At 43.8% G+C, this 21,589-nt stretch overlaps 1 protein-coding gene across 5 annotated transcripts in view; it reads left to right on the forward strand.

The window, feature by feature from the left end:
* The window catches only part of SETBP1 (SET binding protein 1), a 406,613-nt gene that overhangs the window by 203,038 nt on the left and 181,986 nt on the right, over positions 1–21,589 (forward strand). For all 5 annotated transcript variants that reach the window (XM_055417274.2, XM_055417276.2, XM_088833428.1 and 2 more), the window contains one exon: positions 9,652–9,705. In XM_055417274.2, coding sequence (XP_055273249.2) covers positions 9,652–9,705 — 54 coding nt within the window. The remainder of the gene's footprint in view (positions 1–9,651; positions 9,706–21,589) is intronic.

The raw sequence follows: 21,589 nt of genomic DNA on the forward strand, positions 1-21,589 counted from the left end.
GCTGTGGTACCAATGTCCCTGGGCTGGGGATGAGACCCTGACACAATAGGGAGGGAGAAAGCACCGTTCCATTTAGTGGTTCCAGAGAGGGTCATGGATGCCTTAGGCAGAGGAATGGACTTGCCACGATTTCAGAGCTACGTTCAAATTCCAGTTCTGCTACTTTTTGCTCTCATAACTCTGGGTAAATCAGTTAACCAATTTGAGCTTCAGTTTATTCAACTGTGAACTGGTGAAAAATGATACAATTCTGCATTAATAATGTGAAGATTAAGAGGAATACTAAGTTAAAGCATCTACCTGGTACAATAAAGGGCCAAAGTAGATCCTAAAAATAATTATTTTTTAAAATCATAATTGCCAAGAGTTCAGGATAGGCTTTCAAAGGAGGAGCTTCTTCCACTTTACCTGTGGCTTACCGAGGCCGTGGCTACCTTCAGCTACAAGGCTCAGCTTTCACTGGATCCAGCTGGACTTTGTCCCTTTTAGATGTTCACCTGTAATTGTGATTAATTGCTCTAGACTTGGCCTGAGAGACCCAGAGTCTCAGCCAAATTGGCTACACTGAGCTGAGGAGCCAAGCTTTTGACTCCAATGCTCTGATGCTCTCTGAAGCAAGCACCTTCTGACTTTTCGATTCTCTGCTGCTGACTGAGCCTAGGGGTGTAAATCAGTTCCCTTGGATTTGCCAAGGAGATGCATTAGAAAACTTTAATACTAGTCTTGGAGCCAAATGAGCAGATCATCTGGTCAGTCTGAAGCAGAAATGTGGTACCGGATGAAAAGGCAGAGATGAGGGTGGATTCTCCCCTAGTATCCCGCTTCACTTGGGATGTTCAGTGAGGGCAACCTCCTTTCCTGGCCTTTACAGACTTTGGGAATAGCCCACGGACACTTCTGATGCAATGTGAATTTTGCATTTTGTTCAAAGAAAAGAACCAACATCTCAGATCACGCTCCTGGAAAGCAACATATCCTTAGCTCCTTTCTTTTCTGATGTTAGCTATGATTTCTTTTTAAAATTTATTTTATTTATTATTTATTTGACTGCATCAGGTCTTAGTTGGGGCATGCAGGATCTTTAGCTGTGGCATGTCTTGCTGTATGCAAACTCTTAGTTGTGGCATTTGGAATCTACTTCCCCGACCAGGGATTGAACCTGGGTTCTGTGCCTTGGGAGCATAGAGTCTTAACCACTGGACCACCAGAGAAGCCCCTAGTTATGCTTTCTTAAGTATGTAGTCTTCTGAACTTCAGATGGAAAAAAAAAAAAAAAAGACATTACTGCCTGCACAAACTGGAAAGGAAAGAAGAAAAAGCATTTCCCCAATGAGTAACTCATGGCAAGTATTAAAAAGGCTGATTTCTTAAAATGAGGTCTGGTCATGCATCCATTCCACTCTTTGTTAGAGATGACTCTCTGAGCACCTTTAAAGAGGTAAGCTGGTTAATTCTCTTACTCCAGGTGTATTCTGTTAGCATCAGAGTGGCTTGTTCACCAAGTAGGGGCCTTGTCTTTTAAGATATGCACTTTCAAATTTTCCTTTTTATAGTTTCCAATCAACTAGATCTTAAGTGGAATTTCCATATAAAATGCCAGTAAAAGGTGTGCCGTTCTGGCTAAAGTGGGATGGGGACCTGGATCTCCCCAATTCATCTTCTCTCACCCACTTTGCAATCCCTTCTTTAGAATCCAAGGCTCCTTAGGGCACAATTTGAAAACCACTGTTCTATAAGTGTCCTTTGCATGGTTCATTTTGAAATATCAGAGGCATCATAGAGGACCTAACAGACCTTCTATTAATATACACTCCAAAAGTAGTGGGGGCGTCTTAATGTTGTGGAAGGGAATATGTGTTCACCAAACCAGGTTTCCATGCCTCCCTACCACCTGCAAATGGTGGAACCCCAGAAATGACTTAATCCCCTTGAGCTACTTTTTACCAAAATGCATGATAAATGAGGTTATGAACATTCATGTGATTAGTTTATACCAGGTTTACGTCTGTAAACTTCCCACCTAATTCCACACAAGATGCACTTCATCCATGAAATCCAGTTTCCTTGGTCTGCAGAACAAGACATTTAAAAAGCATTTTACTGGGAAGTTCAAAAAGGGCAGGATGAGCTTCTGTAGGTTCACCAGGTTCAAATTACATGAAATAAGACTTTTTGTCTCAGTGATTTCCAGATTAGCGCATTCAGAGGCCTCTTCTGTCATTAGGCTTGGTACTTATAGCTCTAATCTGCAAGAAGGATTAAATACATGCTTACCCAGAAGTTGAAATATTATAACTGTGACTTGGACAGCAACCGAACATGCACACCATTCAAGAGCATAGATTCTATGTACAGGATCACACATGGAATCTTTAAAAGCAATGTAAGAGCTCTTTTGGCTGCATGTCTAGGGGAATTTGTTACAGATCTCACCTATAAATATTAGAACCCCATTATTTAAAAAATAATAAAAGAAAAGTGTAAGCCATCAAGACCATACTTGCTTGGGGTTATATTCAGTTATTATTAGTCATCCTCGTTGCTCTTTGGAACACAGCCTGAAATTAAGACTGGAGGTATCAGTGGTTTCAGGTTTAACCTTTAAAATTCCTAGAGGCTGAAGGGATTTAGCAAAAGGACACTCAACCCAGCTAGGATGGCCACTTAAAGTGTGTAACTTAGGCTGGGAAGAAGCTGGCTGCCTGGCCCCTACATCACTTACCCTAAATGCTTTGGCAGTTAGGATGAACGCTTTCCAAATTGTGAGGTTGTTTACCTTTGGTTTGGATGCGGATGTGACCGCAGCCTCACTGGGGTGGTGACCCTGTGTAGCAGCTTGAGTGACCATCTGTCTAAATTTCGGTTTGCACACCAGTAATAGAGGCATCACCGACTCTGTGGACATGAGTTTGAGTGAACTCTGGGAGTTGGTGATGGACAGGGAGGCCTGGCGTGCTATGATTCATGGGGTCGCAGAGAGTCGGACACAACTGAGCGACTGAACTGAACTGAACTATAGAGACACAGCACAGGATTATCTCTTTGCCCGTCTGTCTGTCCTTCTGGTTAGGAATCCTTCCAGAGAGTGTAGACAGCCTCTTAGAAGTGTTTTGTGGGAGAGAATTCCTGGAAAAAAAGAGAGAGAGGAGACTAGATAAAGTCCGTTACACCTCTTTTATCCCTGAGGTTAGAGAGACTGGGGTACTGAAACTGTGGGGCCAGAAGGAACATGGAATTCATATTATACGTGGTAAAATGAGACCTGAATAGGTGAAGCGACACCAAAACAGATCCCATAGTGAGTGGAGGCAGACCCAGGGCCAGGGCGTGAGTATTCACCCTCTGAGTCTACACTTTTGTGTAGCAGTGTTCCGGCTATCATCCTGTGAGGAATAGCAACCTGGTGGTTCCGTTTTACTCTCTTAATTCAGTGTCCACATTTCCTTTTGTGTTCCTGGAACTTTGTTGCAGGCTTCCTCATGGTTGGTTCCAGAGCCTTTTGCTTGGTAGAAACCAAGCCCTCTTCCTTAGCTCTTTCCTTTACTCTGTCTTAACCTCTGACTTCCTTTGCTGCTCTTCTCTCCCCCTTCTGAGTCTCCCAGCCCCAGGTATTAGATCATTAAAACTTTCTTTGAGTTGCATACATATGGTTGGCTTTGTTGTTTCTCATTTGTCCACTGGGTAAGTCACTCTTTCGGGGCCTCAGTTTCTAGTTGATTCCTAACAACTCCAATCGCACACATAATTGGGTGTTTGTGTTGCTTCCTCGAATGCTGCCTTCTACACAGGCTATCCCCAACTGTTCTGTGGTTTGAGAAATTGGGGTGAGATGCAGTTCATGGTCCATCCTGTAGCCAAAGTAAGAAGCAAGTGAAAACTTCACAACATAAAGAGGGAAAAAAAGCATCCGTTTCCTACAAAAATAGGAAAGGGAAAGGAAAATAGATTGAAAAGAGGAGAGATGAGATAAAAAGTGTACCTGCTTAACATTCAGAAAACTAAGATCATGGCATCTGGTCCCATCACTTCATGGGAAATAGATGGGGAAACAGTGGAAACAGTGTCAGACTTTATTTTTTGGGGCTCCAAAATCACTGCGGATGCTGATTGCAGCCATGAAATTAAAAGATGCTTACTCCTTGGAAGGAAAGTCATGACCAACCTAGGTAGCATATTAAAAAGCAGAGACATTACTTTGCCAACCAAGGTCCATCTAATCAAGGCTATGGTTTTTCCCGTGGTCATGTATGGATGTGAGAATTGGACTGTGAAGAAAGCTGATCGCCGAAGAATTGATGCTTTTGAACTGTGGTGCTGAAGAAGACTCTTGAGAGTCCCTTGTACTGCAAGGAGATCCAACCAGTCCATCCTAAAGGAGATCAGTCCTGGGTGTTCATTGGAAGGACTGATGCTAAAGCTGAAACTGCAATACTTTGGCCACCTCATGCGAAGAGTTGACTCACTGGAAAAGACTCTGATGCTGGGAGGGATTGGGGGCAGGAGGAGAAGGGGATGACAGAGAATGAGATGGCTGGATGGCATCACCGACTCGATGAACATGAGTTTGAGTGAACTCCGGGAATTGGTGGTGGACAGGGAGGCCTGGCGTGCTGTGATTCATGGGGTCGCAGAGAGTCGGACACAACTGAGCGACTGAACTGAATGAAAGGAAGGTGTCTTTAAGGGAAATTTGAAGTAGGGTCATTTGTTCTCCCGAAAGCAGTCTTTGCCCTGTTCCTTTATCTGTGTATCCGCCTACCTCTGCATCTACCACCCACCCATCCATCCTTCCGCCCGTCCATCTCACATGTTGTCATCTGCTTTTCTGGCCCATGTCAAGCGAATATTGGAGAAGAGCAAATGACCCAGAACACCCCTAGCACAGCCAGGCTTCATTGTGTCCAGTTGCGTGTCTACAAGGCTGAGAACCTTTCAACCACACGTCTAGTGTGAGCCCCCCGCCCGTGTTGTATCAGGAACTCCCTTCCCAGACGCCTGTGTCCTGGGTCAGCCAGAGGGCCTGGTGGAGACATACTAGGCTACACCCTACCCAGATGTGGTGTTTCCTTTTGATGAGGGGAAGTGATATTCCTGGGGAGGTCACAGAGGAAAGTGGAGCAGCCTCCTCCCCTCCTTTGAAGGAAGCTCTGGAAGCTGTAGACTTTAGCAGGTGAAAAGGAAGCTGCTTGAGAGGCAGTCTGAGGTCCGTAGAGGTCCCAGGGTGATGCTGGCTGCAGCTGTGCTGGGGATGACTTCTGGTGCTGGAAGCAAAGGGATCCCATCCAGTGAACCGGGTGCGAGGGGAGTGCAAACGGAATGCTTCTCTCACCCGAGGGCCCCACAGCTGCCTTCATCTTCCTCTACCCCCCCTGCTCCCCAGCCTGCCCTTTGGGCTTCGAGAGACCCAGAAATAAAAAAATGGAGCTTGCGCCAAGAGAGAAAGCGCAGCTCCTTCAAAATGGAAAGCAGGGTCATCGTCCCAATGTTCTGAATGTGGACTGTTGCAGAGAGCAGGGAGACGTGTCAGGAATGAGAACGGTCTGAGACAGGGCCCCAGGATCACTGCCCAGCTCCACCAGGGAGATGAAAGAATTTTCTCCTTCCTTTGCCTTTTAAATGTAATTCCGTCTGCCCTTCTCCCCCACACCCGCCCAGCTCTCTTGCTGGGAGCTGTGCAGACATTCAGCCATCCTGGGAAAAGGCAGGATCCTTTTCATTAGTGCCAGCCTGATTGAAGTCCCCAGAGCTAGGGAGGATTGAATTTTCTTCCCTCTCTGCCTCCCCTGTCCTGAATCCCTCCCCACACAGCTGGGATGCTCCGAGGAGTAAACTGTTGTCCTATGGGATGGGATGAGGACGGGATCTGGTTGTGGGGAACAGTTTGGATGGTTTGTATCAATGCTTTTGAGGACACTCCTGATGGAAGGACATTTTCATCTCTTCTTGGCCATGCCTCGGCCTCTCCTGAGTGCTGAGCCCATCTTCCCTACCTTCAGGATAGAGGCCAGCAGCCAGTCATGCCTGGGTGTGAGGGTTGGACCGGATCAAGACAGTCACTCGTGGATGTTTCTGCAGAGGGACCAGAGGTCGGGGACCAACACAGGCTTGTTGTTAGCTTGGCAGTGGGACTTGAAGAAGCCACTTCTCAACTTTGTACAAAACAAGGACTTAGTCTGGAGATTTCAAATTTGTTTTAGTGGCAGAATATTTGTTCTCAAATGAAACTGTATACATGAAAAAGAGAAAAGCTGAGCTGTTCTGGTTGAAAGAGTGGGGGTCTTCTGTCTGTACCACCTCCTCTCCTCCAGTTGCCCAGCAGAGGTGGCTCCTGAGCTGCCTGGAGACACAGTGATTTCCTCATCCATCCAGGGACCTTTGGCTGTCTCTTTCAAGTCCTGACAAGACTGGAAGTCTTTTTGGGGGGTCCAGATTAGGTGGTCTTCAATTCTGAAATATGGGTGGACTTCCCGTTGTGTATTTCGAATCTGCACCCAAGCTCCACACTTCAGTGACTGAGGGCCAGTTCTTTCTCCTTTCCTGGGTGCAGAATGTGGAATTACCTATGAAACAACCAGCTCGAGAAAGGGGTGTGTTCAAGGAGTGTGGTTTATATTTTGCCCATACTGTTCTTCAGTTTATCCTTGACTCGTGCACTGAAGCATAAGCTGATATTCTCTAGTAAAATCTATCATGGATATAGAAGGACTTGCTCCCATGTTGGGGCTGATTGATTCATCCAGATATTTGAGTGCTTACTTCATGCAGGAAGTGCCCTAGGTGCTATGCATTCTAGGTGTCATTTCCTCTTGTCAACTTGAAGGATGTCACAGGCCGTCTCTCACACATCTCAGCAATTTAGTCATTCCAGTTCTCTCCTCTACTTTGACAGTATTCCCCACTTTTAAGTTATTTGACCAACAGGTATTCGATGACTAATTGTATGTCAAGACTTTTCTTGAGGAATGCAATAGTTGTGTGAGATATAAAACCATTGTCCTGTTGTGTATGGGCTTGTTTAGGCTAAAAAAAGGAAAATTTAAATAAATAAATAAATGTATATATATATACACACACACACACACACGCACAACAGCACAAGATAAAACTTTAAATAATTAAGAACTAAATTGTAGGAATTCCCTGATGGTCCGTCCAGTGGTTAGGACTCTGTGCTTCCACCACAGAGGGCACAGGTTTGATACCTGGTCAAGGAACTAAGATTCTACTTGCTGTGCAGCACAGCCAAGAAAGAAGAAAGAACTAAATTTCATGCATCTTTTGCTTTTCTAAGACAAGGGAAAAGGATGTAAGTTTTGCAGCAAGGATGGAGTAGATCCTAACTTTGTTGAGCTCGGGACATAAGGAATGATAACCCAAAATACCGTACCTCTATTTCCATTCAATCTGGATATGATCTTTTGGTTTAGTTCAGTTCAGTTCAGTCACTCAGTCGTGTCCGACTCTTTGTGACCCCATGAATCACAGCACACCATGCCTCCCTGTCCATCACCAACTCCCGGAGTTCACTCAAACTCCTGTCCATCGAGTCAGTGATGCCATCCAGCCATCTCATTCTCTGTCATCCCCTTCTCCTCCTGCCCCCAATCCGTCCCAGCATCAGAGTCTTTTCCAGTGAGTCAACTCTTCGCATGAGGTGGCCAAAGTATTGGAGTTTCAGCTTTAGCATCAGTCCTTCCAATGAACACCCAGGACTGATCTCCTTTAGAATGGACTGGTTGGATCTCCTTGATATGATCATTACTCAATCCCAAACCTCTGATTTGACAAAGCAGTGCAAATGCTAAGATGCTATGAGCACCCTTGTAGTTTACTTTCTGTTGCAGCATCTCAGAACTAGGAAGAACATTTCTGTTGTCTCACAAACCTCGTAAAAAGGCAGTAGAAGAGTTCCTGCCATACCTGTGTGACCTAAAAAAGGTTATTTAACCTCCCAAAGGCTCAGTTTTCCCATCCACAAAGTGGAGATACTTTCTATCTCATGAAGGAGTTTTGAAGATTAAAAAAATTCTGTAAAGCAGCAACCACGATGCTGATTCCCTCCCTTCTTCCTTAAAGCACGCTATGGCTGGCAGGGGATAACGCAAAGTGAGCTGCCTGCTGGGGTTGGTAAACCCCTTTCCCATGTCTTCTTCCCACTGCCCACCTGAAGGGGCTCCCTGCACTGCCGCCTTGCCATTTTCAAGGCTCAGTTCACACTCTTTTTTTAGTAACCCCGCCCTGACCTTCCTTGCCTTACGTTGTTCACAGTTTGACACTGACACGCTACTCAAACTGACACATGCGTGTCTTACCCTTGGACCAAATTGTATGTTCCTCGCAGGCAGAGATGCCTTATAATTATGTTCCGGTCCCAGTGTCTCATCGGGTGGCTTGTTGTTGGCTGTGTTTGCAGTCGGAGGGGCTGAGCTGCCTCTCTCTCAGGATGGTGCCACCGTTCCAGGCAAATTCCACATCCCCGGGGTTGGGGGGGTGCCAGGGGAGTGGGGGGCGGTGCTGCGGGAAGCTACCTGCAGGCCTGGGTGTGGGGAGAGAGGTACAGCTTTTGCAATCTCCACCTCCTCCCTACTCTATCCCATAGTTTACACCACTTTGTGCATCATTTTAGGCAAAGTCATTGCCTAAAGAGCAATGAGTTCAGTTGAACTTTTCTGAGCTAAAGAGCCCAAGTAAGGCTGGAGGCACTGCAGCCCAGCATGACTTCCTCTCTTTCTTGAATCAAACAAAATATTGTTACAGCAAACATGAAATCTCTCTTATTTTTCACAAATGCTCTCCAGGCCTAACAAAGCTAGCATGCAGTCACACTCCTTGAATCAAAATAAGCATCTGCCTCTTTTCTCTTTATCCCGCTTTCCCAGCATTTTTGAGCAACAATTAAGAATGTGAGTATTTTATTAATTCATCTTAGGACTGCACTGAGTGTTTTCTGGATAGCATGCGAACATATTAAATCCTTAACTTTACCCTGTAATATGGATTGAACACAGAGATACAAAACGTACATAGCCTGACTTATCCGTCAACATTATGCATGATAGTTGGACTCATAAACTCTGAGTATTTCAAAAGTATATAAAATGAAAGGCAACATACAGTAAAGGGAAACCGAGTCATGTGCAGCGGGAGAGGATAGGGTCATTTTCACTGGTCTGATTTTTAAAAAAGAGGAGGAAGAAGCAACAGCCCTCCCGGAGGAGATGGACCTTTAACTGTCTCTTTTACTTGTGGTATCACAGAACAGTTTGATAGTAGGAAGGAAGTCAGGGACCCTCTCCGTAAAGAAGTGTGTGGACTCACATGTAATTTGTACTTACAATCTCAGGGACTCTGTGGATCCGTTGGAATCCATTCATAGTTCATGCTGCCTGACTTAAGACTGAAGGATTGATCGCACCTAGAAAGAAGATAGGAGAAGGCAGCAGAGACAGTCAGAAATAGAGTAGACACAAGGTGAAAAGACCGTTGCTTCCAGGCTGCTAGCCCAGAAGCACTGCATTTGCCTTTTGTGATTCTGCTACTTAGCCGTGGCCCTGGGCTCTGTCTGATCCATTGCTGATCAGTTGTCCTGGGGACGCTGTATGCAAAGTGTTGAGAGGTATCACTAAGGAAGACTTCTTTGTTCTTTTCCAGCTCCTCACAGCCAGTGACCTTGCAGCCAGCGACCTCAAAGGATTTCAGCCACAAGTAAGTTCCACTGATCCTTTTATGAATTTTGGTTGTGAGGAAACCAAGTTGGCACCAGAGCACGAACCCCCACCTTGGATTTCCAGCGTCTCTGACTCAGGGAGCCAGCCTTGACAGTGACTTGGTAGTTTGTCATCTCCCACTGGCTCCTCTCACCTCATCACAAACAAAACAACCTCTTTCTGCTTCCTTAATATTTTATAGTGTGAAAGAGAGTAGACCAAGCTGCTTGGAATGTGTGGTGGTGGGTGATTCAGCATAGGAAAGGGTTAAACCAAAAATGCAGAAGGTGGGATTTTCTCTTGCATTTCTCCTCTTTGGTACAGGGTACTTGCATTTGTGGAATCTTTGTGAGCAAATGCCTTGTAGCCACAGTCTGGGGGCCAGGTTAATCTCAGACTCTGCAGAGGCAGATGGTTGAGTTTTGCTGATCTTGGTTAGAAAATGGGCCATTATTATCTCTGGCCAGAATGCTTTTTGGAGGTCACTATGAGCAAGCAACAAGAGGCACAGGCAGAGTCTCTCTTGGGACCTCCCTGGCAGCTTTGAAGATGGGAAATCACCTTGCCTGTCTTTGGAAGGAAGCTTACTGTCTCCACACAAATGCATAACCACCACCCCCACACACACACACCAGACACACACACACACACCAGACACACATACACACACCAGACACACACACACACACACCAGACACGCACAGTCCTTGTGTTCCGCATGGATCCCAGTGTAGATAGAATGTGTATGCAAAGACGGGTAAATCCAAGAGCAAGCAATGAGATATCTCACTCCTGCCTCTGTTCCCCTTTGAGTGGGAAACTTCCTGTCACTTCCCATCTCAGTGCTGCTCAAGACCCCACCTGCCACACCTCTTCAGGGACTCCCAAAGGCAGAGCAGCTAATTTCTAGTACAAGAATTCCATAAACTTAAGGATGTTTTCTTCTTTAAACATGTTTTATAGCCAAGAGCTCACTGTACCCTTACTACACTTCCCCCATGGTTCCCTTTTACTGCTGGAGGAAACTGAGACCCCGAGACCTGGGAGAAGAGGCCCCAGAGCACTGAGGGCACTCGGGACCAGATCGGAAGTAGAGTCAGAGGCTTGAGGGAGACAGTGAACAAGATCCAGGGCCCCGCTGGTGAGAGTCAAAGATAAATCCATGTACAGTTTGGGCTGTTTGAATCACAGCTTATTAATCCTTCTATCAGGACACAGTGAGGTTTTAAAAATAGTCAGGAAGCCTTTTGACAATATTGAAAAATGATGATTTATTCAAGTAGTTATTTACATAATGCACGCAAGCTTTCAGGTGAGCTCAGAGAATGTAAAACAAAAATAAAAGAAAATCGATCCATGTCCCACCCACCTCGACACCTACACTCACACACAGTGGCGTCCTGGCCAAAGATTTATTTTTATCTGGAATTTATAAAAATAAACTGGGGAGAAGAGGCTTTGTACTGTGTTGTTTTGTGGCTTGAAAAGGATACATAGTGGAGACTGACTTTATGGAAGGGGTGTGTGTGTGTGTATGGGGGTGTGTGTGTGTGTGTGTGTAGTTTTGGCATTATTTCTGAGTTGATCATATTCTCTCTCTGTTTGTTGAGCCCACAGTTCTAAAGATATTTGATTTAAAATGAACTATTGTTAGATATATTGGGGGTCTGCCCATAATTCTCGAGGCCATGATCCTAGAAAAGCAGCTCCCCTGCTCCCCGCCGATTACACTGTGGTGGTTGGTGCAGATGGCTCACTCCCTTGGTTCCATCTGACCTTTCCACATTATTCCATTTGTGTGTCATTCCCCCGTGGCTGGAATATAAATGTGTATTTTTCACTCCTCGGGATGCATGTTCCTGAGGCCAGGAGGCCCTGGGAATCTTGTGGCCAGAGTGTAGTGCCCAGATCAAAGTCAGTTCTTCAGTGTTCCTAAATCAAAAAGGCCCAGATGTGTCTCGAGTCAACACCACTCTCTTGGGTGCTTTACCAGAGAGAAACAGGTCATTGTCCACATGTTTGGGGCTGTGCACCAGTTCATTGGCTTCTGTTACTGTTTTCCCTTCTCTCTGGGTTTCAGGTGAAACTGAGCCCCAGGCGTCCTGATGTCCAGTCATTCATGGGTGTGTTCCTTCCCAGGAACTGTCGCTGACTTTCAGGAGGCAATTCACTGAGGACCCCTCCCTGGGCTCATTGTTAGTGGGCCTGTTGGCTTTCACGTGGGCCACATTCTCCACTTGCATGGAAAAGTTTGTGTCTTTTTTTTCCTTCCTTGAAGCATTCCCTGCTTCAGCCTCTTAGGGAAAATAGTCATGATTTTCTCCCTCATCCTTGCTGCCCCTCCAGTTTGAAGGTGTGGAGAGCAGTGAGTGTATGAGTCTGACCCCTCCTGTCTCCTGTCTCTCTCCTTCTTTTCTGTATCCAGATAAAGAAGAGGAGGGTCAGGAAGTCACTGGCAGCCTTTCCCCCCGTGATTATTGGTTTGTAAAGGCACCATGCTCATTCCCGGAAATAAACACATTACTTTGACGGTAGAACCTGATGCTGAGATTTTACAGCCTGTGCCCTAGGGCTGAGAGTTCTTCCTGGGTCGGTGAGCTTGGCTTCTGTGCTGGGTAAGCTGGAAGAGGGGCCTCACCGGAGGTTACTGGTCTCAGTAAGTTGAAAAAACACAGATGGAAAGCCTCCTGAAATTCACGCCTATGTCACCCAGACTCTTCTCTTAGTATTTGGTCCCCCACAAACACATCTTTCATTTTCCAACACCCTGTTCTTCCTGCCTTTGAAGGAATGAACATATTTGAGCTCCCTCTTATTCTTGGATGACTAGAGATGAGGACCCTCATCTACCTTTCCCAGACCCTCTCTCTCCATTCTTGAAAGGATTCAAAGCAGTAGAAGCTTAGTTGAAACCCCACAGTCATGTGACTTCTTCATTTATTTTTACTCATTTTTTTCCTCTGAGTTAAGAGCTATAAGTTGTTCACTGTAAAAATTTTGGAATATGTGAAGGTGGTCAAAAAAGTACAGTCTGCTAGTGATAAAATAAGCCCTGGGGATGTAAGGTACTCCATGGTGACTATAGTTATATTTGAAAGTTATTAAAAGAGTGAGTCTTGAAAGCTCTCATCACAAGAAAAAATTTGTAATTCTGTGTGGTGATGGATGCTAACTGTAAAAATTAATTAAAAAGAAGAAATTTGGAAAACATTTAGAAAATTTTGAAAATCTCTTTCCACCCCAGAAATACTTATAATGACATTTTGAGGTATAGTCTTACCATAATTATTGTGCAAAAATGTACACATCTATGGGATTTTTTAAAAAATTGACACTCATATTTTATATGCCTTTTTAACCTTCTTTTTTGTTTGTTTGCATGCTTTTCATGTCACTGGAAAATCTTCTAGCAGCTAGCTATTTTTGTCTTCTTGCTAGTACCATCATTTATTCACCACGCCCCTCTTGCTAGACATTCCATTCCTTTTGCAGGCTGAGCTCTCCAGGAGCAATCCAAGGCAAATGCTAGATTCTCTGCTCTCATCTAGGATACAAATAGCAGCCACAGCTTCTTTGCATTTAGTTCTTTGTCTCTCCTACAGGCATCTGGCGGTTGTTTAAATTTTGTAGTAAAGTGTCTGTGTATATGCCCATGGGCATTTAAGCACGTGCTTACAAAGGCCCTGGTGGGGGATGTTAGGAAGAAACAACCATAGCATGGGGCCCAAGCTCAGATGCTAGTGTCATCTGTCCATTTGCCATGCTGGAAAGCAACCTTGAGAAGACCCACCCCCCCCAAAAGAGCACCCACTAAAGGACTTGGTTCTTACCTGCTTCATAAACGCCCCACTGTCTCAGGAGAGAGGAGGCTTCTTATAGGAAAAATTGGATTTTACTTCAAGTATGCTTCAATGACAGGATTTTGGGAGGCAAGTGTAATAGCTGTTATACAAAGGTAGCTATTTTAAAGAAATTTCTAAAATGGCTTTTGCTGTTATGGCCAAGGGGACATTTACAGTGAAAGGTAAGAAGAGTCACTCAGGACTCACAGGAAAACACTGTTCAGTTCCGAGAAAACAGGACTTTCAGTTACGGAGCTGCCATTTCATTCAAAGGTGTCCGTGGAGGTCTTTATGTAGAGCTCCGTGCTGCACAGACTCTTCCCCAGAATTTGGCAATTCTGGAATATTCTACCACTATTAGCTTTGTGAACCTGGGGAAGTTGCCTAATGGCTTTAATCCTCATTTACCTTATCAAGCAAAAAAGCTGTGCTGCTTATCCCACAGATTGTTGTGAGGATCAAACGAGACAATATCGTGAAAATAACCTAGAATGGTGGCTGCCACATACAGCTAATTCAACTTTTCCTTTCGTTAGAAAAGTGTGTGCTTAGTTGCTCAGTTGTGTCCAACTCTTTGCAACCACGTGAACTGTAGCCCACCAGGTTGCTCTGTCCATGGGGATTCTCCAGGCAAGAATACTGGAATGGGTTGCCTGGGTCCCCCAGGCAGAGAGGTTTCAGTTCAGTTCAGTTGCTCAGTCATGTTCGACTCTTTGAGACCCCGTGGAATGCAGCACGCCAGGCCTCCCTGTCCATCACCAACTCCCGGAGCCCACTCAAACTCATGTCTATCACATCGGTGACGCCATCCAACCACCTCATCCTCTGTCGTCCCCTCCTCCTTAGGTTAAATTATTGAAGAATTCAGAGGAAGGAGAAATTGTATCTATGTAGAGCAAGCAAAAAAGTCTTCTAGGTACGTGGGCCAAGATAGGTGAGAAGGCAGTGAGGCAGTGAACTTACTCCAGGGCAGGGGAAACCTGGATAAAGACCAAACCAAGGGTGGAGATTCTTGGGTGTGTTCTGGAGACAGAGTGCTTTAACTGCTCTGGTTTAGACGGAATATGGTGAGGATAAAGCTGCAAATTAGGTGGGGACCAAATTGTACAAGATCTCCAAAGTCCAGAAAAATAGGCACACTAGTTTAATAATCCTCCATTTATTATCTAATGTTTATTATCTATTATTCAATTTTAATAATATGTTGTTACAAAAGCCTTGATTTGGAGCGTGGGCTGATTTCTGTGGTGTAAATATCCCCCCAGTGAACAATTTTAAGCTGTCAATGGTTTAATAACCTGTTTGCAAAGTCTTTGACAGTCAGTTTTCCCGAGTTGATATGATCAGTTCCCCACACACCGCTGGACCAGCTTCTGTAATCATTACCATTCACCAATCTTATTTCAGCTATACTCCCAGATACATATGTATTTTTAATTTTAAATCTGGGGAAAGTATATTTTAAAAATCCCAGTCATCATGTTATTTTATTCGTAAATAGTTCAGTAAGCTTTTCTAACAAATAAGGCCTTTAAAATATATTATCACAATGCCATTATGTTATTGTTTTATGTTATTATTACCTATAAAATATTATTTTTTAATATAATATAAAAGTGTTATGTTATTGTTACCTATAAAAGGAACAATAATTCCATAGTATTTTCTAATGCCCAGTTCATGTTCAGATTTCTTTGATTACCTTAACATGGATTTTACAGTTGATTCGTTTGAATCAGAATCTAGATTTTAGAATTGGACATCTGTCTGAGGACAGTGGAGCCACTGAAGGCTTGAGTATGGGGAAGAACCACAACCGTGATGCAAGAAGGTTGTACCATATTTGGTAGATGTGATGAAATGAACAGGGGACTGAGCCAGTAATAAGCCTGGGCTGTTGGTCCATATGAGACGTAGTAGGGAATGAAGCTGGGCTAGGTCAGTGGGACGTGTTCCTGAGGGAAGAGATGCCAGATAAAGTATAGGGGCAGAATCAATGGACCTGGTAGCTACTTGGCTGACTGGACAAATAAGGGGACCGTAAACCCAAAGGAGGTACAGGTTAAGAAGTTACAGTGTTCATTCCTGGATTAAGTGTGATTATCCCCCAATGTTCAGAGGAGGAGGACTTTGTCATCCCTAAACAAACCCTTACTCCATTTTCCTCAGGCCCCACAATCAGTCCTACTTACAGACATCAGGGGATATAACCATCTGCAAAATATGTTGGACTCCATGAGTCCTAACCCAGAATTTTTCAATGCAAGGACTCCAAACATTTTGTGAGGAGAAGCTAGTTTTTAGGAAGGTGTGACCATGGAGTTTCTGAACAGAAAGAAATTCTAGCTGTACACGTGTCCTATTAGAAAAGGCATGGTGATGCAGAGAAGGGGCCATGACAGTAACCTGTGACTCAGTGATGGTCTGTGTTTTTGATTGTTTCAAGTGGCTGCTTCTACATTGAAAAGCAACAGAGCAGGTTAGAGAGTCAGAGGCTTCTGATGGCTCCTTTCTTTTGAATGTGAAATCCCTGAGTTCCCAGGTTGCGTGTTCTTCAAGGGTGAATAGTGTCCTTCAGAACAGAATCACCATTGTCAGACTCTGCTCCCATGGACACCGGCTGCCTACAGGCTGAGAGTCAACAGTCGTAAAGATGGAAAAGGAAGCTCGGGATTTTCCAGAGTACCCAGCCACTGTTGGACTCAGCAGGAGTTGGTGTTGCTACATGTCCACATGGCCTTTGGCTGAGTGTACATATGCCAAAGACTTACTAAAAGTGAACTGTATGCCAGAAAGTGGTCTTTGAACTTTACATTATTCATCAGTTAATCCTTATAAACCTTTGTGAAATCAGTAAGAATATTATTTTCATTTCAAAAATAATCGCAGAATTGCTAAGGTCACAAAGCCCATAAGTGGCAGAATTAGGATCTGAATCCAGGTGGTCTGGTACCGACACCTGTATTCTTCACCTCTTACACTGTGACACCTTGAGTTAGAGTGTATCATCATTGTTAAGATAATTCAAACCCAAACTGATTACTGATAAAATCAGGACAAGCTGCCACAGCTTCACTTTTGTATATCGTATTGAGTTCTTTTTATCTCAGCCTATTCAAGGAAAAATAATTCATCTATCTCAGAGTAAGACAGGGAATTTTTGTGGAGCATTTTGAATCCTTTTGTCTTGGCAAAGCATTTCTGCTGTTCTCATCCCTTCCTTTCCCCAGTTCCCAGATGGAGGGTTATGACAGTTGTCCCTTCTTCAGAGGAAACCACAGTGAGACAGAGGTAGGCAGTGGAGTCTCCCACCTAAGACACACAGCAGTGAGGAAAAGTGGCGGCTTGTTTTGAATTCGCCACATCGTATCTACTTTGCCATTTTGGGAAGAACCAACCTGAAGCAAAACGGGGTATGAGGAAGTCCTTCTACCAGTGCTTACATACTCCTCCTTCCATTTCAGAATTGTAAAGTCAAGACAGAACACCTAGAGTAGTGGTTCTCAACTTTGACCATAGGTGGGATTATTGAGGGAGCTTATAAAAACTACCAGAGCCCAGGTCCAATCCCATTGAGTTAATCTGGGTGTAATCTGGGTGGAGTCCAGAAGCACCAAGTCTTTTCAGAAACTCCCCAGAATCTAAATCAGCCTCCCCATTTTCTAGATAAAGACTGAGTCTTGGAGGAAGTCTTAAAGAGGAGAGAAAGTAAAGGGCCCCATATTCAAATGGCTTCTACCTTGTGTCAGGAATGTGTAATGTGCTTCAATTGCCCCTAGTGTCTAAGCTCACAACAGCCTTTTATCAGATGGCTTACACTTCCACTTTCATTGAGGAGGAAACTGGGGTCCAGGCAGAAGATATATGGCTAAGCAGGTATTCTGAAAAAGGTACCCCTGTGCAAGATAGTCATGATAACGTGATCACTGACCTAGAGCCAGACATCTTGGAATGTGAAGTCAAGTGGACCTTAGAAAGCATCACTACGAACAAAGCTAGTGGTGGTGATGGAATTCCAGTTGAGCTATTTCAAATCTTGAAAGATGATGCTGTGAAAGTGCTGCACTCAGTATGCCAGCAGATTTGGAAAACTCAGCAGTGGCCACAGGACTGGAAAAGGTCAGTCTTCATTCCAATCCCAAAGAAAGGCAATGCCAAAGAATGCTCAGACTACTGCACAATTGCACTCATCTCACACGCTAGTAAAGTCATGCTCAAAATTCTCCAATCCAGGCTTCAGCAATACGTGAACCGTGAACTCCCAGATGTTCAAGCAGGTTTTAGAAAAGGCAGAGGCACCAGAGATCAAATTGCCAACATCCGCTGGATCATGGAGAAAGCAAGAGAGTTCCAGAAAAACATCTATTTCTGCTTCATTGACTATGCCAAAGCCTTTGACTGTGTGGATCACAATAAACGTGGAAAATTCTGAAAGAGATGGGAATCCCAGACCACCTGACCTGCCTCTTGAGAAACCTGTATGCAGGTCAGGAAGCAACAGTCAGAATGTACATGGAACAACCGACTGGTTCCAAATGGAAAAGGAGTGTGTCAAGGCTGTATATTGTCACCTTGCTTATTTAACTTATATGCAGAGTACATCATGAGGAACGCTGGGCTGGAAGAAGCACAAGCTGGAATCAAGATTGCTGAGAGAAACATCAATAATCTCAGATATGCAGATGACACTACCCTTATGGCAGAAAGTGAAGAGGAACTCAAAAGCCTCTTGATGAAAGTGAAAGAGGAGAGTGAAAAGGTTGGCTTGAAGCTCAACATTCAGAAAACAAAGATCATGGCATCTGGTCCCATCACTTCATGGGAAATAGATGGAAAAACAGTGGAAACAGTGTCAGACTTTATTTTTTGGGCTCCAAAATCACTGCAGATGCTGATTGCAGCCGTGAAATTCAAAGACACTTACTCCTTGGAAGGAAAGTTATGACCAACCTTGATAATATATTAAAAAGCAGAGACATTACTTTGCCAACAAAGATCCGTCTAGTCAAGGCTATGGTTTTTCCCATGGTCATGTATGGATGTGAGAGTTGGACTGTGAAGAAAGCTGATCGCCGAAGAATTGATGCTTTTGAACTGTGGTGTTGGAGAAGACTCTTGAGAGTCCCTTGTACCACAAGGAGATCCAACCAGTCCATTCTAAGGGAGATCGATCCTGGGTGTTCATTGGAAGGACTGATGCTAAAGCTGAAACTGCAATACTTTGGCCACCTCATGCGACGAGTTGACTCACTTGAAAAGACTCTGATGCTGGGAAAGGTTGGGGGTGGGAGGAGAAGGGGACGACGGAGAATGAGATGGCTGGATGGCATCACCAACTCTGTGGACATGAGTTTGAGTGTACTCCGGGAGTTGGTGATGGACAGGGAGGCCTGGCGTGTTGTGATTCATGGGGTCGCGGAGAGTCGGACATGACTGAGCGACTGAACTGAACTGAACTGTGCCTACCACCTGCTATTCAGGTGGTAAAATACACTTGACAGGCCAGCACCAGTCTGCAGTCCATGCCCTGAATCATACTGAATCAAAGAGCAAAGATGCATGCAAGAGGCAGAGGGCACGACTAAAGAAAGTCCTTGAGAAAAAGATATGAGCTTACTTACAGAGATCAAATTGCCAACTTCTGTTGGATCATTGAAAAAGCAAGAGAGTTCCAGAGAAACATCTACTTCTGTTTTATTGACTATGCCATAGCCTTTGACTGTTTGGATCACAACAAACTGTGGAAAATTCTGAAAGAGATGGGAATACCAGACCACCTGACCTGTGTCCTGAGAAATCTGTATGCAGGGCAGAAAGCAACAGTTAGAACTGGACATGGAACAACAGACTGGTTCCAAATCGGGAAAGGAGTACATCAAGGCTGTATATGGTCACCCTGCTTATTGAACTTATATGCAGAGTGCATCATAAGAAATGCTGGGCTGGATGAAGCACAAGCTGGAATCAGGATTGCCGGGAGAAATATCAGTAACCTCAGATATGCAGATGACACCACGCTTATGACAGTAAGCTAAGAACTAAAGAGCCTCTTGATGAAAGTGAAAAAGATGGCTAAAAGCTCAACATTCAGAAAACTAAGATCATGGCGTCCAGTCCCATTACTTCATGGCAAATACATGGGGAAACAGTAGAAACAGTGTCAGACTTTATTTTTTTGGGTTCCAAAATCACTGTAGATGGTGATGGCAGCCATGAAATTAAAAGATGCTTGTCCTTGGAAGAAAAGCTATGACCAACCTAGACAGCTTATTAAAAACCATAGACATTACTTTGCCAACAAATGTCCATTTAGTCAAAGCTATGGTTTTTCCAGTAGTCACGTATCGATGTGAGAGTTGGACTAAAAAGAAAGCTGAGCACCAAAGAATTGATGGTTTTGAACTGTGGTGTTGGAGAAGACTCTTGAGAGTCCCTTGGACTGCAAGGAGATCCAACCAGTCCATCCTAAAGGAAATCAGTCCTAAATATTCTTTGGAAGGACTGATGCTGAAACTCCAATACTTTGTGGCCACCTGATGTGAAGAACTGACTCATTTGAAAAGACCCTGATACTGGGAAAGATTGAAGGTGGGAGGAGAAGGGGACGACAGAGGATAAGATGGTTGGATGTCATCACTGATGCAATGGACATGAGTTTGAGTAAGCTCTGGGAGTTGGTGATGGACAGGGAAGCCTGGTGTGCTACAGTCCATGGGGTCGCAAAGAGTCGGACACAACTGAGTGACTGAACTGAACTGGTGGGCTCATGTGACTGTATTTGTATTGTGAATAATGTTCCCTCTCCAAAAAATGGCTCTACGTATAAAGGTGTTTTTTCTGGCTACTTGTTGGATACCTACATAGAACATGAATCTTTCCCCACAATTCCTGAGGCAACCCACTTTGTTTTTCTTACCTTACACCAGTATTGTCACATCTGTGACAGTAGGAGAGCATTTTAAACAAAAACATTTGTTCACATGCATACACACACTTTGTACTAAAACTTAGACTGACATTATTATTGTCTTACATGAGATCAATCACTTCATATAGGTATATCTCTTTTACACTGCCTGCCTTGATAGTGTTTATAGTAGATTAAAAAAAAAATAGACAATATTGGTATATAATCCTGAAGAGAGAAGTCCCCCAGGTGTTTCCAGAGTGTCTGGCATTTCAGTGGAATATTCTGAAGTCTTAATAAATTCTAAATATCTTTAGAGTTTTTGAATATTTTATTTCTCCCAAGATATTTTGAACACCTGAAGGCCAAGTGCAGGTGGATCCAGCTTAAAACAGACCTAATATGCAGAAGTTCACCCTTGGGAAAATTGCTGGTTGGCTGGTGGGTGTTGGGAGGAGAGGGGCTTCCTCATATGCAGAAAATTTTTTTTCTACATTTGTCAAAGGAGTCAATGTAAGTTATCCCCACAAAATATTAAAATATGATTTAGCCTTAAAATCTGATTTTGATCAAATTTTTAGCCTCAAAATCTGATTTCAATAAAATCTGATATGATCAAAAAATCAAATTTTCAAAATAGAAGTATTAAAAAAACGAGGCCAATCAGTGATGATTAACTTTGAATATCATTCTCTTTTCTTTCAACAATAATTTTCATCTGAAAGAAAAACAAAAACAAACCAAAATGCTTAGCAGCAAGGGTGTAGAGTTAGATGATTTCTATGATCCCTTGAGACTCAAAACATTTAATTACACTGGCTTCTTCCGCTGACTTCATGTTTCTAGTTTTCTGTTTTTGTTTTTCTCTTCAATTCTTTTGGTAAAGTGGCTTCAATTTGAGCTTCTTAAAAATCATCCTGTAATTCTGATCATTTGAGGTATGAGGTCATTAATTTTTGATCTATTTCAAATATCTGTGTTTGTTAGTGGATTGAGTTACAGATTTCTCTGTCTAAATTTTAATGTTATATGTAACTTTGTTCTATACATTTTTAGGGCTAGGAATGACTCATGGAGAAAATGTAAATTCAGAGACCACCTTTAGGACTTGAAAGGAGAAGTTTTCTTCAAAA

This window comes from Moschus berezovskii, chromosome 28 (assembly GCF_049115385.1).
Source record: "Moschus berezovskii isolate FMDL1 chromosome 28, NW_MosBer_1.0, whole genome shotgun sequence".
In the NCBI taxonomy this organism is placed as follows: domain Eukaryota; kingdom Metazoa; phylum Chordata; class Mammalia; order Artiodactyla; family Moschidae; genus Moschus; species Moschus berezovskii.